At 24.3% G+C, this 18,293-nt stretch overlaps 4 protein-coding genes across 4 annotated transcripts; 2 read left to right on the top strand and 2 right to left on the bottom strand.

Annotated features, from left to right (window-relative positions):
- Positions 1 to 435: 435 nt before the first annotated feature.
- On the bottom strand, positions 436 to 7,079 carry SRAE_2000096400 (Carboxyl transferase domain and Biotin/lipoyl attachment domain and Carbamoyl-phosphate synthetase large subunit-like, ATP-binding domain and Carbamoyl-phosphate synthase, large subunit, N-terminal domain and Biotin carboxylase, C-terminal domain and Single hybrid motif domain and Rudiment single hybrid motif domain and ATP-grasp fold domain and Acetyl-coenzyme A carboxyltransferase, N-terminal domain and Acetyl-coenzyme A carboxyltransferase, C-terminal domain and Biotin carboxylation domain and Acetyl-CoA carboxylase, central domain and ATP-grasp fold, subdomain 1 and ATP-grasp fold, subdomain 2 and Pre-ATP-grasp domain-containing protein; the record flags this gene model as incomplete). Its single annotated transcript, XM_024651859.1, has 2 exons — positions 436 to 6,867; positions 6,918 to 7,079. 2 exons carry the CDS (start codon positions 7,077 to 7,079, stop codon positions 436 to 438), a joined length of 6,594 nt encoding a protein of 2,197 aa, XP_024505494.1.
- A 1,889-nt stretch (positions 7,080 to 8,968) lies between these two features.
- SRAE_2000096300 (Protein-tyrosine phosphatase, receptor/non-receptor type domain and Protein-tyrosine/Dual specificity phosphatase domain and Protein-tyrosine phosphatase, catalytic domain-containing protein) lies at positions 8,969 to 12,304 on the top strand (the record flags this gene model as incomplete). Its single annotated transcript, XM_024651858.1, has 3 exons — positions 8,969 to 11,557; positions 11,607 to 11,895; positions 11,943 to 12,304. The coding sequence occupies 3 exons, from the start codon at positions 8,969 to 8,971 to the stop codon at positions 12,302 to 12,304; spliced, it is 3,240 nt and encodes a 1,079-aa protein (XP_024505493.1).
- A 3,393-nt stretch (positions 12,305 to 15,697) lies between these two features.
- On the top strand, positions 15,698 to 16,638 carry SRAE_2000096200 (Hypothetical protein; the record flags this gene model as incomplete). Its single annotated transcript, XM_024651857.1, has 3 exons — positions 15,698 to 15,818; positions 15,858 to 16,360; positions 16,399 to 16,638. 3 exons carry the CDS (start codon positions 15,698 to 15,700, stop codon positions 16,636 to 16,638), a joined length of 864 nt encoding a protein of 287 aa, XP_024505492.1.
- Positions 16,639 to 17,606: 968 nt separating this feature from the next.
- On the bottom strand, positions 17,607 to 18,147 carry SRAE_2000096100 (Galectin, carbohydrate recognition domain and Concanavalin A-like lectin/glucanases superfamily domain and Concanavalin A-like lectin/glucanase, subgroup domain-containing protein; the record flags this gene model as incomplete). The annotated part of the gene is made up of 2 exons (XM_024651856.1): positions 17,607 to 18,005; positions 18,061 to 18,147. The coding sequence occupies 2 exons, from the start codon at positions 18,145 to 18,147 to the stop codon at positions 17,607 to 17,609; spliced, it is 486 nt and encodes a 161-aa protein (XP_024505491.1).
- Positions 18,148 to 18,293: the final 146 nt, after the last annotated feature.

Genomic DNA, 18,293 nt, shown 5'->3' with positions numbered 1-18,293 from the left:
TCAAAAAAAAATTGAATATAAATATAAATAATTATATAAAAATTAGAATAATAAAAATAATAAATTAAATGATAAATACTAATAATATTGAATTTTCATAGTTCAATTTAAAAAATGTATTAGAAGTGTATATTTAATTGATAATGAAATTAGAAATATAATATTATTCATCAGAAAATTACTAAGAATTTTTATTTATCACAGCATGAGCTATTATTCTGATTGATTGGATTAAAGATTAAGCCATTACTGTTTGTAATCTTTTGATATATAATAACTAAACAATTGATATAAGTTTAAAAGAAATCTTTCTAGTAAATTAGATTGATAACAACTAACTATTGTATTCAATTATATAATTTTTAAAATAGTTGAGATAACTATAAAATTTATAACAAAAACAATATATTTTAGAAATAATTATCAGTTGATTTTTTATTTATTAAGTATTAATAAAAGATCGTTTATTTCTGATTTATTTAAATTCTTCGTAAGCAAACAGTTTTTTAATGCACTTATTACAGAGGTAGGATTCAATTGTAGTAATAAATTATTCAATTGATTAATTTGTATATCCAAACTTGAAGAATTTAATTTCTCTGCAACATCTTTTAACATTTTTTCTAAACAAGTATTATTGACATGCAATACAAATTCTGAAATTTGTGTTTCTAAAAATTTATAAAATTCTAGACTATTTGATAAATTTCCAAATTTAGAACTAATATAATTGTTAACAAACTCAATTCCTTGCTCTAATTCTTCAAACTCAATATTTCTACACTTTCCATTATGTAAGACATTTTTAATAAATATTTTTGCCATCCGATTAATTGTGATTTCTTTATATAAATAATTATAAAAATAATTTCTAGCATTTTTTAATGGAACAATATCACATATAGCTTTTTGTGCCATTAATCTTGTTGTTGTATCATGCATATCAGCAAACTTAATGCTAACATTTTTATAAATTGGTTTTAAGAATTCTTTTCGCTTCTTTATTTCATCTAAAATTTGAGAATTTGTTATGCTTGAATTTTCTTCAAATTTTTTATTTAAATCTTTTAATTTTAAATCATACTTATTCATAAGAGAAAATAAATCATTGTCACGAAATTTAATTTTACAAATACCTTCTGGTTCCAATATACCACCTCTTGATTCAGGATCAGCAAACATTTTAATACAATTTTTATTAATATTTGTATCAAGTACAGCCCATGCACCACCACGTAATTCTCCATATGGAGGAATATATATCACAATAGGTTGAGTATAAACATGTAATGCATCTACAATACAAGCTCCAAATTTTAATATCATTTCAAACATATCTTTTTGTCCACCACTAAATCCACGAATATTAGAAATAATTATAAGAGGAAGATTTTCTTTATTAAAAATGTTAATAGCCTCAGCTGTTTTATATGCTGAATCTGGATACCAAACTTGTCCTGCTTGCATAAATGTTTTAGCTTGTGAATATTCTATGGCAGGATCAGCAGGAATATTACATTCAATAGTTTGTGTTTCAACAGCAATAACACAAACTTGAAGACCACATAATCTTGCCCTTCCAACAATAATTGTTTTAGCCCATCCTGACATAATTTCATCAAATGAATTTGTATCAAATATTCCATAATCTTGATCATTATCTAATAATTTTCTTGTATCATATGGTGCTTTTGATGCTCTAAAACCAACAGTACGTTCTTTGTTATCTGGATGAAGTAATGTTCTTGGTATAAGAACATTTTTTTTAGTTGGACAATATGATATCCATGTTAAAATTTTTTTTAAACCATCTGAATCATTTTTTGTTATACTATGAGATATTCCATTTTTATACATAATTTCTGTACCACCTAATTGTTCATTTGAGATATAAATCTTTTTTCCAAGTAATGAATTTAATGCTGAAGCTCCAGTTAATATAAGATATGAATTTTCAACTTGACATATACGACGACATAACCTAGCAACATATGCACCAATACCTACAGCACGTCCTGTTACTAAACAATATGTTGGTACACTATTATATGCTTCACTTGTTTCTCCTGCTATTAAACCTGATCCAACAAGATTTTCAACACCAATATCATTTTCTTTACCAATAACTGCTTCTAAATATTTAATATTATTTTTTGTTGAATATTTTACTTGTGACCATACATCTTCTAAACAATTATCAAGTGTTAAACCAGTATAACCATCTTCAGGTTTATCATCATTTATCCATTGAATTTTTAAATTTTTCTTAACATCTTCAGCAAACCCAATTCTTGCACCGGAATTAGCAGATATATATATTCTAGACATATTAAATTTACGTGAATATTCAGAAGCTTTAGCATATACCATATGTTCTTTCATTGAAAATGATCCCATTTTATATGTTATATCATTAGCAATAACAATTATTTTTAATGGTTCTATATAACATTCTGGTGTATATATTTCAATTTCCCATGCAATCATTCCAACATTATTTAATGCATTTAATGCTCTATTTTCAAGAATTTTTTCATCAACACACTTCTCAATAATACCCTTTTCATTTACTATTAATTCATAAGCTTTTAAAAGTGAACGTGCACTAAAATTTTGTGCTTTCATATTTCTAGCAATAGCCATATCTTCTAATGCCTGAATATATCCAATAATATTAGATGATTTAAGTTCACGCCAACGTTCAAAATTTGCATGTGCCAATACACTAGGAATATCATAAACATATGTTGTATTTAATTTACCAGCTAAAAATCTTTTTCTTTGTTGTGTAGCATTTTCTATAAGACGATGTTCTTGTAAGAAATATTTATTATTTTTGAAAATTGTTGAATCTAATGGAACAAATTTATCTAAATCTTTTTGAATAAAATATCCATCATTATCTACTAAATAGAAACATTGATCATATGATAATGTACTAATAAAATTATAAAAAACAAATTTTCCAATAACCCATTCATTATGGCTAAATTTCTTTGTTTCATCATCAACATCTTTTAATGGTATTGGGAAATTAAGAACTAACTCAACTTCTGTAACTTTTGATTTACATAATACATCATAATTATTTCCAATAGCATTTTTAAATGCAGAACTAAATAAAGTAAAAATTCTATTTTTATATATTTCATTATTTTCATTACTATTTTTTGATCCAAATAAAACTTGTTTTTCCATATTAATACAAATATAAATATGATTGCAAGCAACAGTAACTGTTTGACTTTTATCATTAAATGCATTAATTCTTATTTCTCCAGAAAGAGAATTAACAATATCACTAAATTTTGATGTTAAATTTTTTATATTAGCATGTGAATTTCCAACACAATCAGAAAGTAAACCTTTAATTAGATGACGAGCAAAATATCTTGTTATTCCTTTATTATCATTTTTAAAAATTAAAAATGGAGATGATTGTTTAGAAACAATTTTTGCAGTTTTTGGAAGTCTAGAAAGTTGTAATTTCTCATAAATACCAAATTCTGTGTTAATATATATTGGTTCATTATCTTTTCTAAGTATCATACAACCACCAATTTTATCAATTTCATTTCCATTTGGATCAGAAGATTGAATAATTATTTTTTTTATTTCATCAATATCTGTTCCTTTATCAGAATCATTTATAATATAATGTATCTTTCTAGGATCATTAAATTCATTGACAAAATTTGTTACTTCATCTTTCTCTTTTATAATTAAATCTAAATCACTACATACAACAAAACCATACTCAAATTGTTTAGTTGTAGATATTGTTTCATCTGTATTTTTAATATAACGATATAATAATTCATAAGGAGTCAAAATCAATTTGATAAATTTAATATCATTATTCTTACTGTTAATAATTTTAATTGATTCCTTGTCAACACAAAATGTTGATTGAAGATATAATTTAATATTTTCTATATTACAAATGTTATTATTAAAAAATTCATTATCATAAAGTGTAGATTGTTTATAAGTAGAGTTAAGTGTTTGATAAGCATATAAAGCAAGTTTTTGTGCTTCATCATTAAAAAGATTTGAAACAGCTCTTAATGTATCTTTTAATCCAAGAATAACATCCTTATCAAGACGTGATATAATTTCAATAAGAAGTAAATTTTTAGCAGTAATTTTTGTATGTGAATAAATCATTCTTGATGCTTCATTGACATTTTTTACTTGATTTTGTATTAATGAAACAGCTTTATCATAAGTGACACCTTGAAAATATAATTCTGTTTTGAGATACATACTAAGTAATCCTTCAACAAAAAGTTTTATATTACCATTAAGCCCATTTAGAAAATTTTTACTAATTTCTATTAATTCAACAAAATTTGTTTTTTCAATTTCTAAATTTTTTGGATCAATATTATTAAGATAACTAAAAATAATTTTATTAATTCTTTGTGCTTGAAATTTTTCACTTCTTCTTGCGTTTTTAAGCTCATTTTTTTGAATATGTGGTATTCTACACGATACAATTGAAAATGTTACATCGAACATATTTTTTGGTAAATTGTTATCTTTCATTATTAAAAAAAGATTATTTACAACATTCTTTATTTCATCTTTAAATACTGTTTCAGGAACTGAATATCCTTGCAAAACGTTATAACAATATTGTTTTAATTGTTCATATTTATTTACAAGTCTTGTATTTGAATGATATCGTTCTTCTTCAATACTATCCCATTCAATCATTCTTCTCTCAAAATTTTTTGGTTTTGATGCACATTGATTGCCTTGATTTTCAAGTTTAGCTATTAATGTACCTGGAAATAAAGTTTGTCCTGGTCTAGCAACATGAATAAGTATTCCACTTATTTTTTTAACTTTCAAATCATGTACCATTTTCATTGATTCCATTTCTGCATATGATTCATCAATACTAACTTCTTCACCATTAGTTTTTAGAAATCTTAATAAACGACCAGCATTTGTTGATCGAAGAACTGAGAGATCATTTTCTTTTTCAAAAATAACTGTTGATCTTCCAATTGTAACTTTATATTTTTCAAGATCTTCTTCTAAATAACATGTAAAAGTAATATCTGAATAAGTAACTAATAATGTGTTATTTCCAAGTTCACGAACTTCTGTTCTACATATAGATCCATTAAGATATACAACAAAATTAATAGGTCCATATCTATTAACTAAAACACTATATTTAATATTATCATGAATTAATTCCATTTGCCATGTTTCAATTAAATCAGATACATGTAAAATTTGTCCATATTTTATACTACTTTGATATTGTGAAAAAGCATGTTGTATTTTAGTATATCCAATAACAGTGGCACCAAAAGCTAAATAAACATGTAAAGGTAATATTTGAACATTTTGAATTTTTGCAGCAATTCTTGCATCTAACCATGCAGTATTAAAACGATTTTGTTCAAAATCATCTTCTTTCAATAATCCAACAAGATATTGTACCTGAGATGCAAATGTTGCTCTTAATTCTAATTCTTTTAATGCACAAAGCATATTTGATATAGCTTCATGTCTAGTTGTTCCTTTAGCAAATAAATGTCCAAATTGTGAATCAGCAAATTCATGAACTATACCAGTTGATGAAACAGAAAAATAGCCCCAAACATTTTGATTTGATTGAAAATTTAAAACTTCAACAGAACCCGATGCTGGTGTAAAACCTTCAGCTGGATCTTCACTTGTAATTCTAGCAGCAATAACACATATATTTGTTTCTGTTTTTATTTGTTCTTCAGGTAAGTTATCATCACCATATCTATCAAGACCAAAGAAAAGTCTAATATCAGTAATTTTATTTAATGGTAAACCCATACCAACTTGAAGTTGAATAGCTGGAATATTAATATTAGCAACCATTTCAGTACATGGATGTTCAACTTGAAGACGTGGATTAAGTTCTAAAAAGTAATATTCTTTGGTAGCTGGAACATACATATATTCAACAGTTCCTGCACTAACATATCCAACTTTTTTAGCCATATTAACAGCATCTCTTTGCATTTTATAAAGTATATTTTTTGGTACAATTGAAGCTGGTGCTTCTTCAATAATTTTTTGGCAACGCCTTTGAACGGAACAATCTCTTGTATAAATAGGAATAACATTTCCATACATATCACCAATCAATTGAACCTCAATATGACGTGCATTAATTATACATTTCATAAGAAAAATTGGACTTCCAGGTACTTCATCTTGTACCTTCCTAAAACCATCAATAAATTCTTGATCATTATTACATTTTCTAATTCCTTTACCACCACCACCTTCTGATGCTTTTATCATAACAGGATATGTTATATTATTTCTTTTTAATGAATTTAATCCTTCTTGAACCGTCTTAATTGTTGCCTGATTATATAATTTTGTTGGAATTATCACTTCTCCATTATAATTATTTGTTATATCTATCTTTAGTCTGTTACCAGACCAACTTATAGTTGGTATTCCAATTGTTTGAGCAAGAATTGTTGATGCAATTTTATCACCTAATATAAACATTGCTGTAGATGGTGGTCCAATATATATTATATTATTTTCTTTTAATTGTTTTGGTAATTCTGGATTCTCTGATGCATGACCCCATCCTGCCCAAACAGCATCAACATTATTCCTTACAGCATGCTCAACAATCTCATTAACATTGGCATAATTATTATTATTAGAACCAGCTGGTGAAAATACACAATAATCAGCAAACTTTAAATATTCAGCATTTGATTGAATTTCTTGCTCAGTAGTTAAACATACAAATTTAATAATATGATCATCTTTAAACAATTGCATTAATAATTTTCGTATTGATAAGATACATTTAACAGCAGCAATACCATTTGTTGCAATGAGTATCTAATTTGTATTGCAAAATATTATTTATAAAAATTTTTTTAATAATTTACCTTTTTAATTATCTTAGCTTTTGATGAATCGTAAACAAAATTTGTCACAAAATCTTCAACAGTAGAAAATGTGTTTTGATGAGTTTTTACATTTAAATGTGGTAAAATATTATCAGAAATACGGTTAGTACGATAAGTATTTAACTCTGGTGAATCCAACATTATGTATTTCTACCTAAAAAAATATTTATAAAAGTAAATTAAATATTTATGCTTATTATTAAAATGAATATATTAAAATAATAATTTCTTAAGTGTTTCATTTACGTTAAATGAAATACAAAGATATATAGAAAAAAAATATATTTTCAAATTTAAAAAATTTTGCATTTTATAATGTGAACATTTATTTTATGAATATTTCAAATTTATCAATGAAAAGATATTTTACAGAATTATTTACAAATTAAAGAAGTTGAAAAAAATTATTATATTATTAAAAGTAAATAAAAACTTTTATGATTTTTGAGCAATGGAAAAAATGCTAATTTATGTAATAAATACACAGGAAGAAAAAAACTCTCATTTTTGATTCTTTTAGATCATTCTGTTAATAACAAATAATCATTAACAATCCTCATTTTTATGAATAATCATATTTTTGAATTCAAAAATTTTATCTCATAAAAGATTGCTTTTGTATATGTAAATATAGTAGGGATCTCCCATAGAGTCACTAATGTACTGAACTAATAAAAGATAGAATAAGTAAAGTATTTAAAATATTTTTAAAAATTAAATTAAATATATAGTAATTTAAGAATTTGATAGTTGATAAACAGGAAAAAAAAAGTTTTAAAAAAAATTTTTTATATAAATAATCAAAATTATCATATAAATAAAAAAAATAAAATTAAAAAATTCGTATTAGATTTTTTGAAAAATTTTTTATTAAAAACTAAATTTTAAAATCATTTACTTTTTTTGATTTAATTATTTAATATGTTAGTTTAAAATTTATATAAAATCATTATTATAATTTAAAAAAAATTATAAATATATTTAATATTCAAATATTTAAAAAAAAATTTCTAATACATCAGTGGTTCTAAAATTAAGCCAATAAATTTATTACAATATACTACTATAAAAAAAAACATGTTTAATTAATTAAACGTAGAGTATAGAAAACTGTGTAATAAATGCGTTTATGTTAAGCAAAATTTTATACGTGGTTTTATTAAATAAAAAAAATTTTGAATAGTTAATTTTTAGTTGATTCAAAATACAGTTTCAATCTTTCGTAAATTTTTTCTTTATCAATTAAATATCATAATATTTTTAAATCGTATAATGTTCACAAAAAATTGGTTTCAAAAACATTTAATATAAAATTTACATAATTAATTGTTATCACATTTATTCAATTATTGTATATTTTTTTGAATAAAAATGATATTTAAAATTTTTTTATAATTATAAGTTTCTAGAACGTTATAAAATTTAATGAATTTCTATTTTAATTTTACTAAAAAACATTCATTTATTAAACATTTAAAACATATCATTTAGTTGATCAATTGAAGTCATAGAAAAATAGATATATTCAATCATAATCATACTATTTCAAATTATATTTCTTTTTGAATTTATCTAAATTTCTATGTTAGTACAAAGTACATCTTTTAGCTATAATAACATAGTAATATCAATTAACTTTAAAGAGGGTCATTTACATTAGAACGTTTTTTTTACCTATAATTTGATAAAATATGAATATTATTTGAAGAAAATGTTAATTTTGTTAAAAATTTTGAATAAATAGAGGAAAATATTCAATTTTTTATCATTCGAAAAGTTATTAAATCCTCGTGTTTTTTAACAAAAAACAATTTACTATGTTTCTGGATATTCACCAGTTTAAAACAATCTGCCTGCTGCTACTTCTACCAATTTTCACACAGTGTGAAGAAGGTATTTATGGAACCTTTTTTCCTACGGTTCCAAAGAAAATCAACAAAACTACTTTTCCAGTCAATCTAAGGTTTGCAGCTAACTCGGACGTCATTCTTTTAAAATGTCCTGGTTCTTTATACAAACATCAAAATAGTATGGATAAATTCACTGAAAATAAAAAACTGGGAGATTGGAGCGTTATGCCTTCAAACCAAGATATTTTATTCAATTGGATACTATCAATATATAATGCTTCAGGACCTCAGCATATTCAGTGTGGTGATATTGGAATAAAGCGCAGTGATGGAAGCCAAATGCCCTATGAATGGAAGTTTAATTTCAATTGGCAACCCGGACCAAATCCTTATGTAATGGCAAAACGAGAGAAGATAATAAACCAACTTCCAATTACCAGTATATGTGGAAATGATCAAAAAAAAATTTTAAAATTTACAAGAGACAAGGAAGGCAAATTATTTAAACTCATATTAGTTAATGGAGCGTTGAAGACGTCGGATGAGTTGCCGCATGTGAACAAACTCTACTATTTGTTTACAATACCTAAAGATACTTATAAAAAGGAGATTGCAGAGCCTTGCATGATCTTTAGAGCTGTCAATGACATACCAGAAATAATAGTACAAGGTTACAATTCTACCCAAAAATCGCTCAACGGTATAGACATTGATGTCATTAAATTCGACTATTTGGAAACGTCTCTTGAAATTCAACTTCTTTTACAAAATCAACCAAATTTAAAAGATTTTTATAAAAACGAAGAAATTTTAATAACCAAAGTTATATTCACAAAGGATGGAGCTAAGGAAGTACCAAACTCTAACAAGACTACCAAGGGAAAATTCTCATTAAATGGATATGAGCTTTTAAAATTTTCTTATGATTGCCCATCGACTGAAGACGACCACAAGATAACGAAGATCTTCTATTTCGCACCACCACAAGAAAACTTTAAATTTCCATTGGAGTATATTCTCTACGCATCAAATGAGACGGTGGTCAGACCAAATTGCTCAATCAATAGATTCAGTTTTGGATACCTTTATTCAGTTGATTATATTAACAAAAAGATAGTTAATCTAACTGAGTTGAATGCTAATGGAGTAGAAAACAATGGTTTGTATCGCTCTGGTGATTTTGTCTTTACAACAGATGTTTCGAATTTCAATACAACTTTAAAATGCCTTTACAAAACACCTAATGGAGAAGTCACTTTAATTCACTCGTTTTTACATAGTGACAAAGCAAGTTTTGGAATAGATGAAAATGGAAAAAGATATTTAAATGTGGATGAAGATAAAGTAACTATAAATAAAATTCAAAAATCACGATTTGAAAAATTTAAAGAAACATTTGGAACTACTGGTGCAATTTCTATTATTGTTGGAAGTGTTATTATTGGTATCTTAGTCTTTGTTGGCATCAGTGTATTAATATTTCTTAAGGCAATAAAATTACATATTAGAAGAAAGAAATTAGCATCTAAATACCCCAATATATTTGCATTGTGGAAAGAATTATCAAATGCAAATTTGGAAGAGTACTGTAAGATTGTTCAAAGCAAAAAATATATTCCGGATATATTGAAGAAGCAATCGTTTTTAAAGAAAATAGAAGGTGATGAAGAGGTTGAATTCAATACAAGTACTCTTTTTGACTCTTCTTTGGTCAAATGTTTCAAATCAATCTTTGGAGAAATAAGAGCTCATTACATTAATGATGTCTCACCGGAAAGAAAATATATAATTTCTGATGGACCAGCACCTGAAAGTGTAAAATATTTTTGGGAGTTATTTTACAAAGAGGATGTCGCAGTTGTTATTTCAATGATTTATCAAGATAGTGATGAAGACCCAGAAACAAAAAATAAATTGTTATATTGGCCAGAAAAAAACCAAACTTATGGAAATGTTACTGTTAAATATTTGGAGGAGCTTCCAACTAATCTTCAAAATGTTAAAGTATTAAAATTCAGCATGACTATGAAAGGAGAAAAGTCAAAGGATCTGATACTTTATCATGTCATGCATTGGAAGGAACATACAATACCCTATTCAGATTTACACTTCATCAACTTACACTCTGAGGTTTCTGAATGTGCTGGAAATGGGAATGTTCTCGTTCATGCTTCACGTAGTGCTGGATCACGTGTATTCATGTTTACATATTTTTGCTGTATTTTGGAAGCAATTAAAGCTGATACCTCAGTTTATAATCCAATGGAGATTATAAAAGAAGTTCGTGAAAAACGTTATGGTGGAAACATTTCTTCCATTGAATATGCTTACTTATTAAAAGCTCTTGTTACATATTTTTTTGACAATCAAATATTAATTGGTCAAAATAATCTGAGGTTTAAATTTACCAATGAATATGATCGTTATCTTTACAAGTTAGATGCTTGCAAAGGCAGTATGGATAGAAGATTCAAACTTTTTTTACAATTTATTAATATTCTTGATGAAGGAAAATTGGATGAACTTTGTGTTCAATTTAATTATATTGGAATGATGCGTAAAGATGCTCTTATACAAAACTGTCAACGTTACTATACTGCTAAAGGAAGTCTTCCAAAAAGAAACCGTTATAACGATATAGAATGTCTTGACAAAACATCAATTAATGTTAATGGATATGATATAAATAATGTACTTGGTTATATTCATGCTAACCAAATGGTTTATAAATATGGTGATGGAAAGGAGAGAAAAATTATTATGTGTCAGGTAAGATATTAATAATAATTTAACTTTATTTTAATGTATATTTTTTTAGGCACCAATACAAACAACAGTTGATGATATGTATGACATGATTTTTAGATACAAGATCGGAATCATTGTCATACTTGTTAATGTAAAGGAAATAACGGTTCAAAATAAGTGTTTTCCTTATTTTCCTACAGATGCTAAGGAAATGAAAGGAGGTAAATACACTGTCATGTATATTGATAAAAAAGTGGATGATTTAAATCATATTATTGAATATGATTTTACAATTTATAATGATAAAAACGTAACAAGTAATTTTAAAATTCTCCATTATACTAATTGGCCTGATAAGAGTAAGTTTATTTAAATACAAAAAATTTATGTTATTTGTTTTTTTTAGGTATACCTAATGAAAGTAAAACCATTCATGAATTGTACAGAAGAATTATAAACCTTTACAATGATCGTCATGTAGCGATTCATTGTAGTGCAGGAGTAGGAAGAACCGGAACATTAGCATTAGCTATTTACATGATTGATATGATCAATTCATGTAAAGCTTTTGACCCAATAAAATTTTTGGATACTCTTAGGTCACATCGCTACAAGGCAGTCCAAAATAAGAGTCAATTCATCTTTTCTCTATCAATTGTTTACGAACATTTTAGAAATAAGATAGATGAAATGGATCCAGAGGCCTACAACAATTTTACTACAATGTCAAAAAATATCTTCCGCCAAAGTGAAGAATATAAAGGATAATAATTTATAAAAAACTTTTTTTTAATATTAAAAAATGTCTTATTGACATTATGTTTTGTCACCGATGTATAATTAAAACATCATTTTATAACTATTTTTAATTAATAAATATTAAATATAATTTGTTTTCATTTATAATAGAAACATACATTTAAAAAAATATATGAAACCAATAACAGTTATAACATTCTAAAAATGATTTAATTTTATTTTTTACAACTTTGTATGTTTTTTAATAATTTTAAATATAATACTTAGAAATAATTTAATTTTTTAAAATTATTTAAAAATATTTTATTTTGTAACATAAATATATGTAGTATCTTACATATTTAAAGTTAAAGTTTATCTCTAGATAACAGTTTTTTTTAATAATTTGTTAGAATTTTACGTTTAAATGTTTTTTTTAATACTAATTATAATATAAAATTAGTTGATTCTCAATATTATAATAAAAAAGTCAATTAAACACTTTTTAATAAAAATATTTATGGTTATTTTTATTAAAAAGAATTATTTTTTGATTTGTTTAATGATACTTTTGCTTCATCTTTGAAACATTTTTATGCCTCTTCTTCTAGAATACAAGAAAGAAAAAAAAGATGTTCTTGAAAGATTATGGTTCAATTACAAAAGAATCATTTGAAAACTATCAAGAATTTTTTAAAAGAAAAATATGAGTTAGATGAAAAATATATTTCTACCTAAAAAAATATTAAAGTTTGATTCAAAATTAGTCATTAAAATTTCTTATCTTTATTATTTAATACCTATTAACTAAGTTTTGTAATATATTTTGTTTTTATTGGTTTTTTCAAAAAAAAATTAACAGTTTACTTTATAAAAATATGTATTTTTTTAAAAAAGTTTTTTAATAAGTTACAATTTAATATTGTTATCTTTACACATTCTTTATTCATTTGATTTTTTTATTAATAATATTAATAGAAATTTAGTGTTAGAATGTTATTTTTTAAAGCATTAAAATTAGGAACTTTTTTAGAGTCACTTAAGTACAAAATTTATATAAATTTATTATTGTATTTTTAAAAAAATTCTAATACATACATGACTTTAAAATTAAGCTATTGTTAATAAATTTAAAAATTCATCGCATTTCAAAAGTTATCGAATGACTACAGTGACATAATCAAATTGAAAAGAAAATAGATTTTTTATCACAATTTTAGAGGTGGAATCAGAAATCTAGAAAATTTTTAACCAATTTTTGAATCTCTAAAAAAAATAATATTATAGCTATGAAAATTATTAATCTATACCAACTTTTAAATTGAAATCGAATGAAACTAGTCCCATCTTCATAGGATAAGTATTTAATGAGATACTAAAAAGTTCGGAACAATGAATATTTTAGAAAATTTTCCGTCCTTGGCCATATCTCGCTTCAAAATAAAGATAATAACAATCAGATTTTTGCAATCGTCTTTTAATGAGTTTTCAAGTAAGGTCTACCTTCAAAATATTTTTATATCTTAAACTACTTTTGAGATATAAAAAAATGGTGACAATGGATTACGCGCGAAAAAGTACCAAGCACAATATTTTAGAAACCGTTGAAAATTTAAAAATATTTTCAACGTAAGGTATATCTTAAATTTTGAAAGAAGACCAGCGCATATAGTTTTATGCTTTTGTGACCTCATTGACTTGAGTTATCACAAGATTCTTAAAACTTTTTTCATAACATATTTCTTATCATATCTTCATTTTTATAAGTCCTATGAAGATGTAAATAAGCTTAATGAATTTCTCGTAAAAAAAATGATCTAGATTAAAGTATTTATTTTTAAAATTTACAATACTATCATAAAAATCGAGATTTAAAAAAAATATTCTACAATTTCGCCCTTCAACTTTGAAACCTTATAACTCCTAAAGTTTCAATTTTCAAATATTGTTGATTATATTCAAAATTTATCCCCTTTCAAGGACTATCGAATGAATATAGTGGCATATTCAAATTCCGAAAAAAAGTTGCTTTTTTTTGTTCACATTTTTAGAGGTAAAGTCGGAAATCTTAATTATTTTTAGCCAATTTATGAATATTTGAAAATAATAAAGTTATAGCTTTAAAAATTAATAATCTAAACCTACTTTTGAATAGAAATCGAATGAAACTGGTCCCATCTTTATAGGATAATTATTTGTTGAGATACTGAAAAGTCGGGAACAATGGATATTTTTGAAAATTTTCCGCCTTTGGTCATATCTCGCTTCATAATGTAGATAAATGCAATCGGATTTCTGCAATCGTCTTCAAATGAGTTTTCAAATAGGGTCTACCTTCAAAATATTTTTATACATTTAACAATTTGCGAGATATAAAAAAATGATGACAATGGATTACGCGCGAAAAAGTACCAAGTTAAATATCTCAAGAACGGTTGAAAATTTTAAAATCTTTTCAACGTAGGGTATACATTAAATCAAGATAAAAGCACAGCGCAACAAATTTCATAGACCTGTGACTTCATTAACTTGAGTTATCGCTAGATTCTTAAAACTTTTTTCTAAACATATTTCTTATCATAACTTCATTTTTAGAAATCTTATAAAGATGTGAATAGGTTTAATGAATTTCTCGTAAAAAAATGATCTATGAAAAAGTATTTATTTTTTAATTTTACAATATTATCAAGGAAGTCAAGATTTACAAAAAAATATTCCCCAATTTCGCTTTCAACTTTGAATCCTTATAACTTCTAAAGTTTCAATTTTCGAATATTGTTGATTATATTCAAAATTCACTCCGTTTCAATGGTCATCGAATGACTACAATAGCATATTCTAATTCCAAAAAAAGTTGTTTTTTTTAATTACTTATTTTTCTTTATTTATTTTTTCATTGAACTAGAAGTTTATTTTTTAACATTTTTCTAATCAATAAAAACTTTAAATACATTTTTTTTGCTTGTATAAATTGATCAAATAGAATCAAAAATTGGAATTTTTTTGTGTGTGTATCATTAAAAGAAATGTTTTTATAAAAAAATAAAATTGCATTATTAGTACAAGAAAATAATTTAAAGATTAAAAGCATATGAAAATTATTCCAACATGTACCATTTTATCCTTACTTTTTCAAATAAATTTATTTTTAAAATATGAAATATAAAAAATTACAAGCAAGGAATATCAAAATTATTTATATATTACTTTGTTATTTATCATTCATTTAAAATTTCGTAAAATTTTTTATTTTCAAACAATTTGTATTTTTCATTAAAGTCGATGATAAAGTTTTAAATGTGGTGACAATTAAGATTTACATATTTTTATTTCATCACTTTATTCAAATTTATGTTTTTATTTTTTTGTATGCTTAAAATTATAATAATTTTATAAATAATTAAAATACTATAAAAAAAAAGTATGTTAAAAATATATTGGCTTCATTGCAATAAATGTGGATTTCACTTAGATTCAAAAAAAAATATTCAATTCATTTTGTGCAGCTGCCAAGATATTTTGTGTTCAAAATGTTTTGGTGCTTGTAAGTATTTTTAATTTTGTATATTCATATTATTTTTAGCACCTCAATCATCTTCTTCAGAAAAATTAGTACATTGTATTTTATGTAATGCTTCAGTACGAACGTCTTATATTGAAAGTTCTATGAATCCTTCACTTAAAAAATTATTTGCTCATACCAGAGAATTAGCTAAATATTCATTAAATGACATTCGAACCATAATGGCATTTCAAAAAAAGCAACAAGACAGATATGGAAAAGTAATTTTGATGAAAGACAAAAAAATGAAAGAATGTCTGAATAAAATAGAATTAAAGTTGGCGACACAAAAAAAAAGTTTAAAAAATAAAAATTTAAATAAATTTGATGAGATTTTAAAATATGAGAAGAAGATATCTCAAATAGATACTAATATAAAAATATTAGAAGATTTTTGTAATAAATTTACAAATGAGGCAAAAGAACAAATAAAAAGTCAATGTTCTAGTGATTTTAATAAGTCTACATTGTCAAATGTTCAAGAAAAATGTTTTACACAATTATCAACTGTTTCTAGTTCTAGGGTATGTTTTTAAATCATTAATTATAAAAATAATTTTAGATTGAAGATATGATATCATTAAGTAGACATGTAGATGATAGAAGTAAATTGTCAGATTTAAATGCAGAGTACAAATGTCTTTCGCTTAACTCTAGAAAGAGAGAATATTCTGAAACAAATTTTTCTCAGTCAAGATACTTTAGTCCTCTTATTTCCAGTACTCCTTTAACAAAAGGAAATAAAAAAATGTTGATAACGGATAAGTGTGCCAATAAAATTTCTCCTATCTACAAACAATGATAGTTTAATTTTTGTATTCACTATTGTACATATCTCTTTATATATGTGTATATGTTGTATTAAATTTTTTTATACATACTAATAAAATATTGTATTCAATTCATAACATTGTATAAAGTTTTTTAATAGCCTTCACACGTAAAATTATTCATTACTATAAGTGATAAAAAAGCGCATATGCCAGTAAAAAGTTTCAAACAGCACTTTTAAGTGACTATTTGTTTACTGATTTCATGAAATGTGACTTTACTTGCTAAACAGCTAGCGCATCATTTGTAGATTTTTGTTTTATCTGCTTATACTTTTTTAAAAAAATATATATACTTTTATGTATTCTTTAAAAATTAATTAAGAAATTTTTTTAATATTTTTAAATTTGACTAAAACTTTTTATTATACAAATATTAAAAAAATTAAACGTCTTAAAAAAATTAAATAACATTATAATAATAATAGTAGTAAAATTTATCTACAAATGTTTTAAATTATGATGTTTTTAATGCGATTTGATTAGGAAATCAGGTTGGTCAGATTTTATGCCTTGATGCCAGAGTGGTTAATGGGACAGACTTGAAATCTGTTGGGCTCTGCCCGCGTAGGTTCGAATCCTGCTCAAGGCGTACTAATCTTTTTGAATTTATATCTACTAATACTATAAATCATAATTGTCTTAATTTGAAGATCAATATTGTTTTTTTAAATTTGAAAATATAATAACTTAAATTTTTAAAAGAATTAAGTAATAACTTTTGTTGTAGTTTTATATTTTTTTTTAAATTAAATAAAACTTTTAATTTTAATATTTAATTTTTTTTATTATCTTCTCAATTATTAATAACAATATGTGGTTTTTTTTAATTATTTTTATATAATTTTAAAAAAGAAAAAGAATTATTTTATAAAAAAAATATCGATTACAGCATTATACATTTAAAGTATTGCAAAATATTAAAAATCTTATAAATCTTCTAGATATTTGAAATTGTAACTAAATACAATTCGATTTCTCCTTGAATTTCCAAACCAACAATAGAGTTTGATGAAGTTCTAAAAGCAAAAGATGCAACTTCAACATCATCCAATTTTGCAATAACATGAGTTTGCTGAGCATAAAAGTCAAGTATAAAAACTTTCTCCTTTTTGAATGGATTACCTTTAGGTGTTCTTTCTTCATGTTGCCATTTACCATCAACAGTATTATTTCTTACAACAACTTTTTCTTTAAATCTTGGGTTAAAGTGAAAAGCAACATCTTTGTTAGTTACAAAATTAACTTCAAAACGATCTCCTTTTTCTGGACATTTTCCAACAATTCTAATGTGCATTGGAAATCTATAACCATTTAAGGCTGTGGCAAATTTAACCGTCTACAAAAATTTATTAATAAAATATAAAAAAACAACAATATTATATTGATCTTACAGGAAAAAAATAATCTCTTGGTTGAATTTGATAATTATCTCTAGGTATGTGATCATATGTAGCCTCCATGGGTGCAGTTGGTTCCATGATAAATTAAAAAATGTAAAGGTACCTTTAAATATAATTTGGTTCAAAAAATGTATAAATAAACAAAAAGTGTCTCTTTAAAAGAATATAATAAAAGAGGTTTCTTAAAAAAAGATATACATACACATTGTCATCATATATAAAAT

This window comes from Strongyloides ratti, assembly GCF_001040885.1.
Source record: "Strongyloides ratti genome assembly S_ratti_ED321, chromosome : 2".
Taxonomy (NCBI): domain Eukaryota; kingdom Metazoa; phylum Nematoda; class Chromadorea; order Rhabditida; family Strongyloididae; genus Strongyloides; species Strongyloides ratti.
Note: the sequence above shows the minus strand (reverse complement) of the source record. Positions and strands in the feature narration are given on the sequence as shown.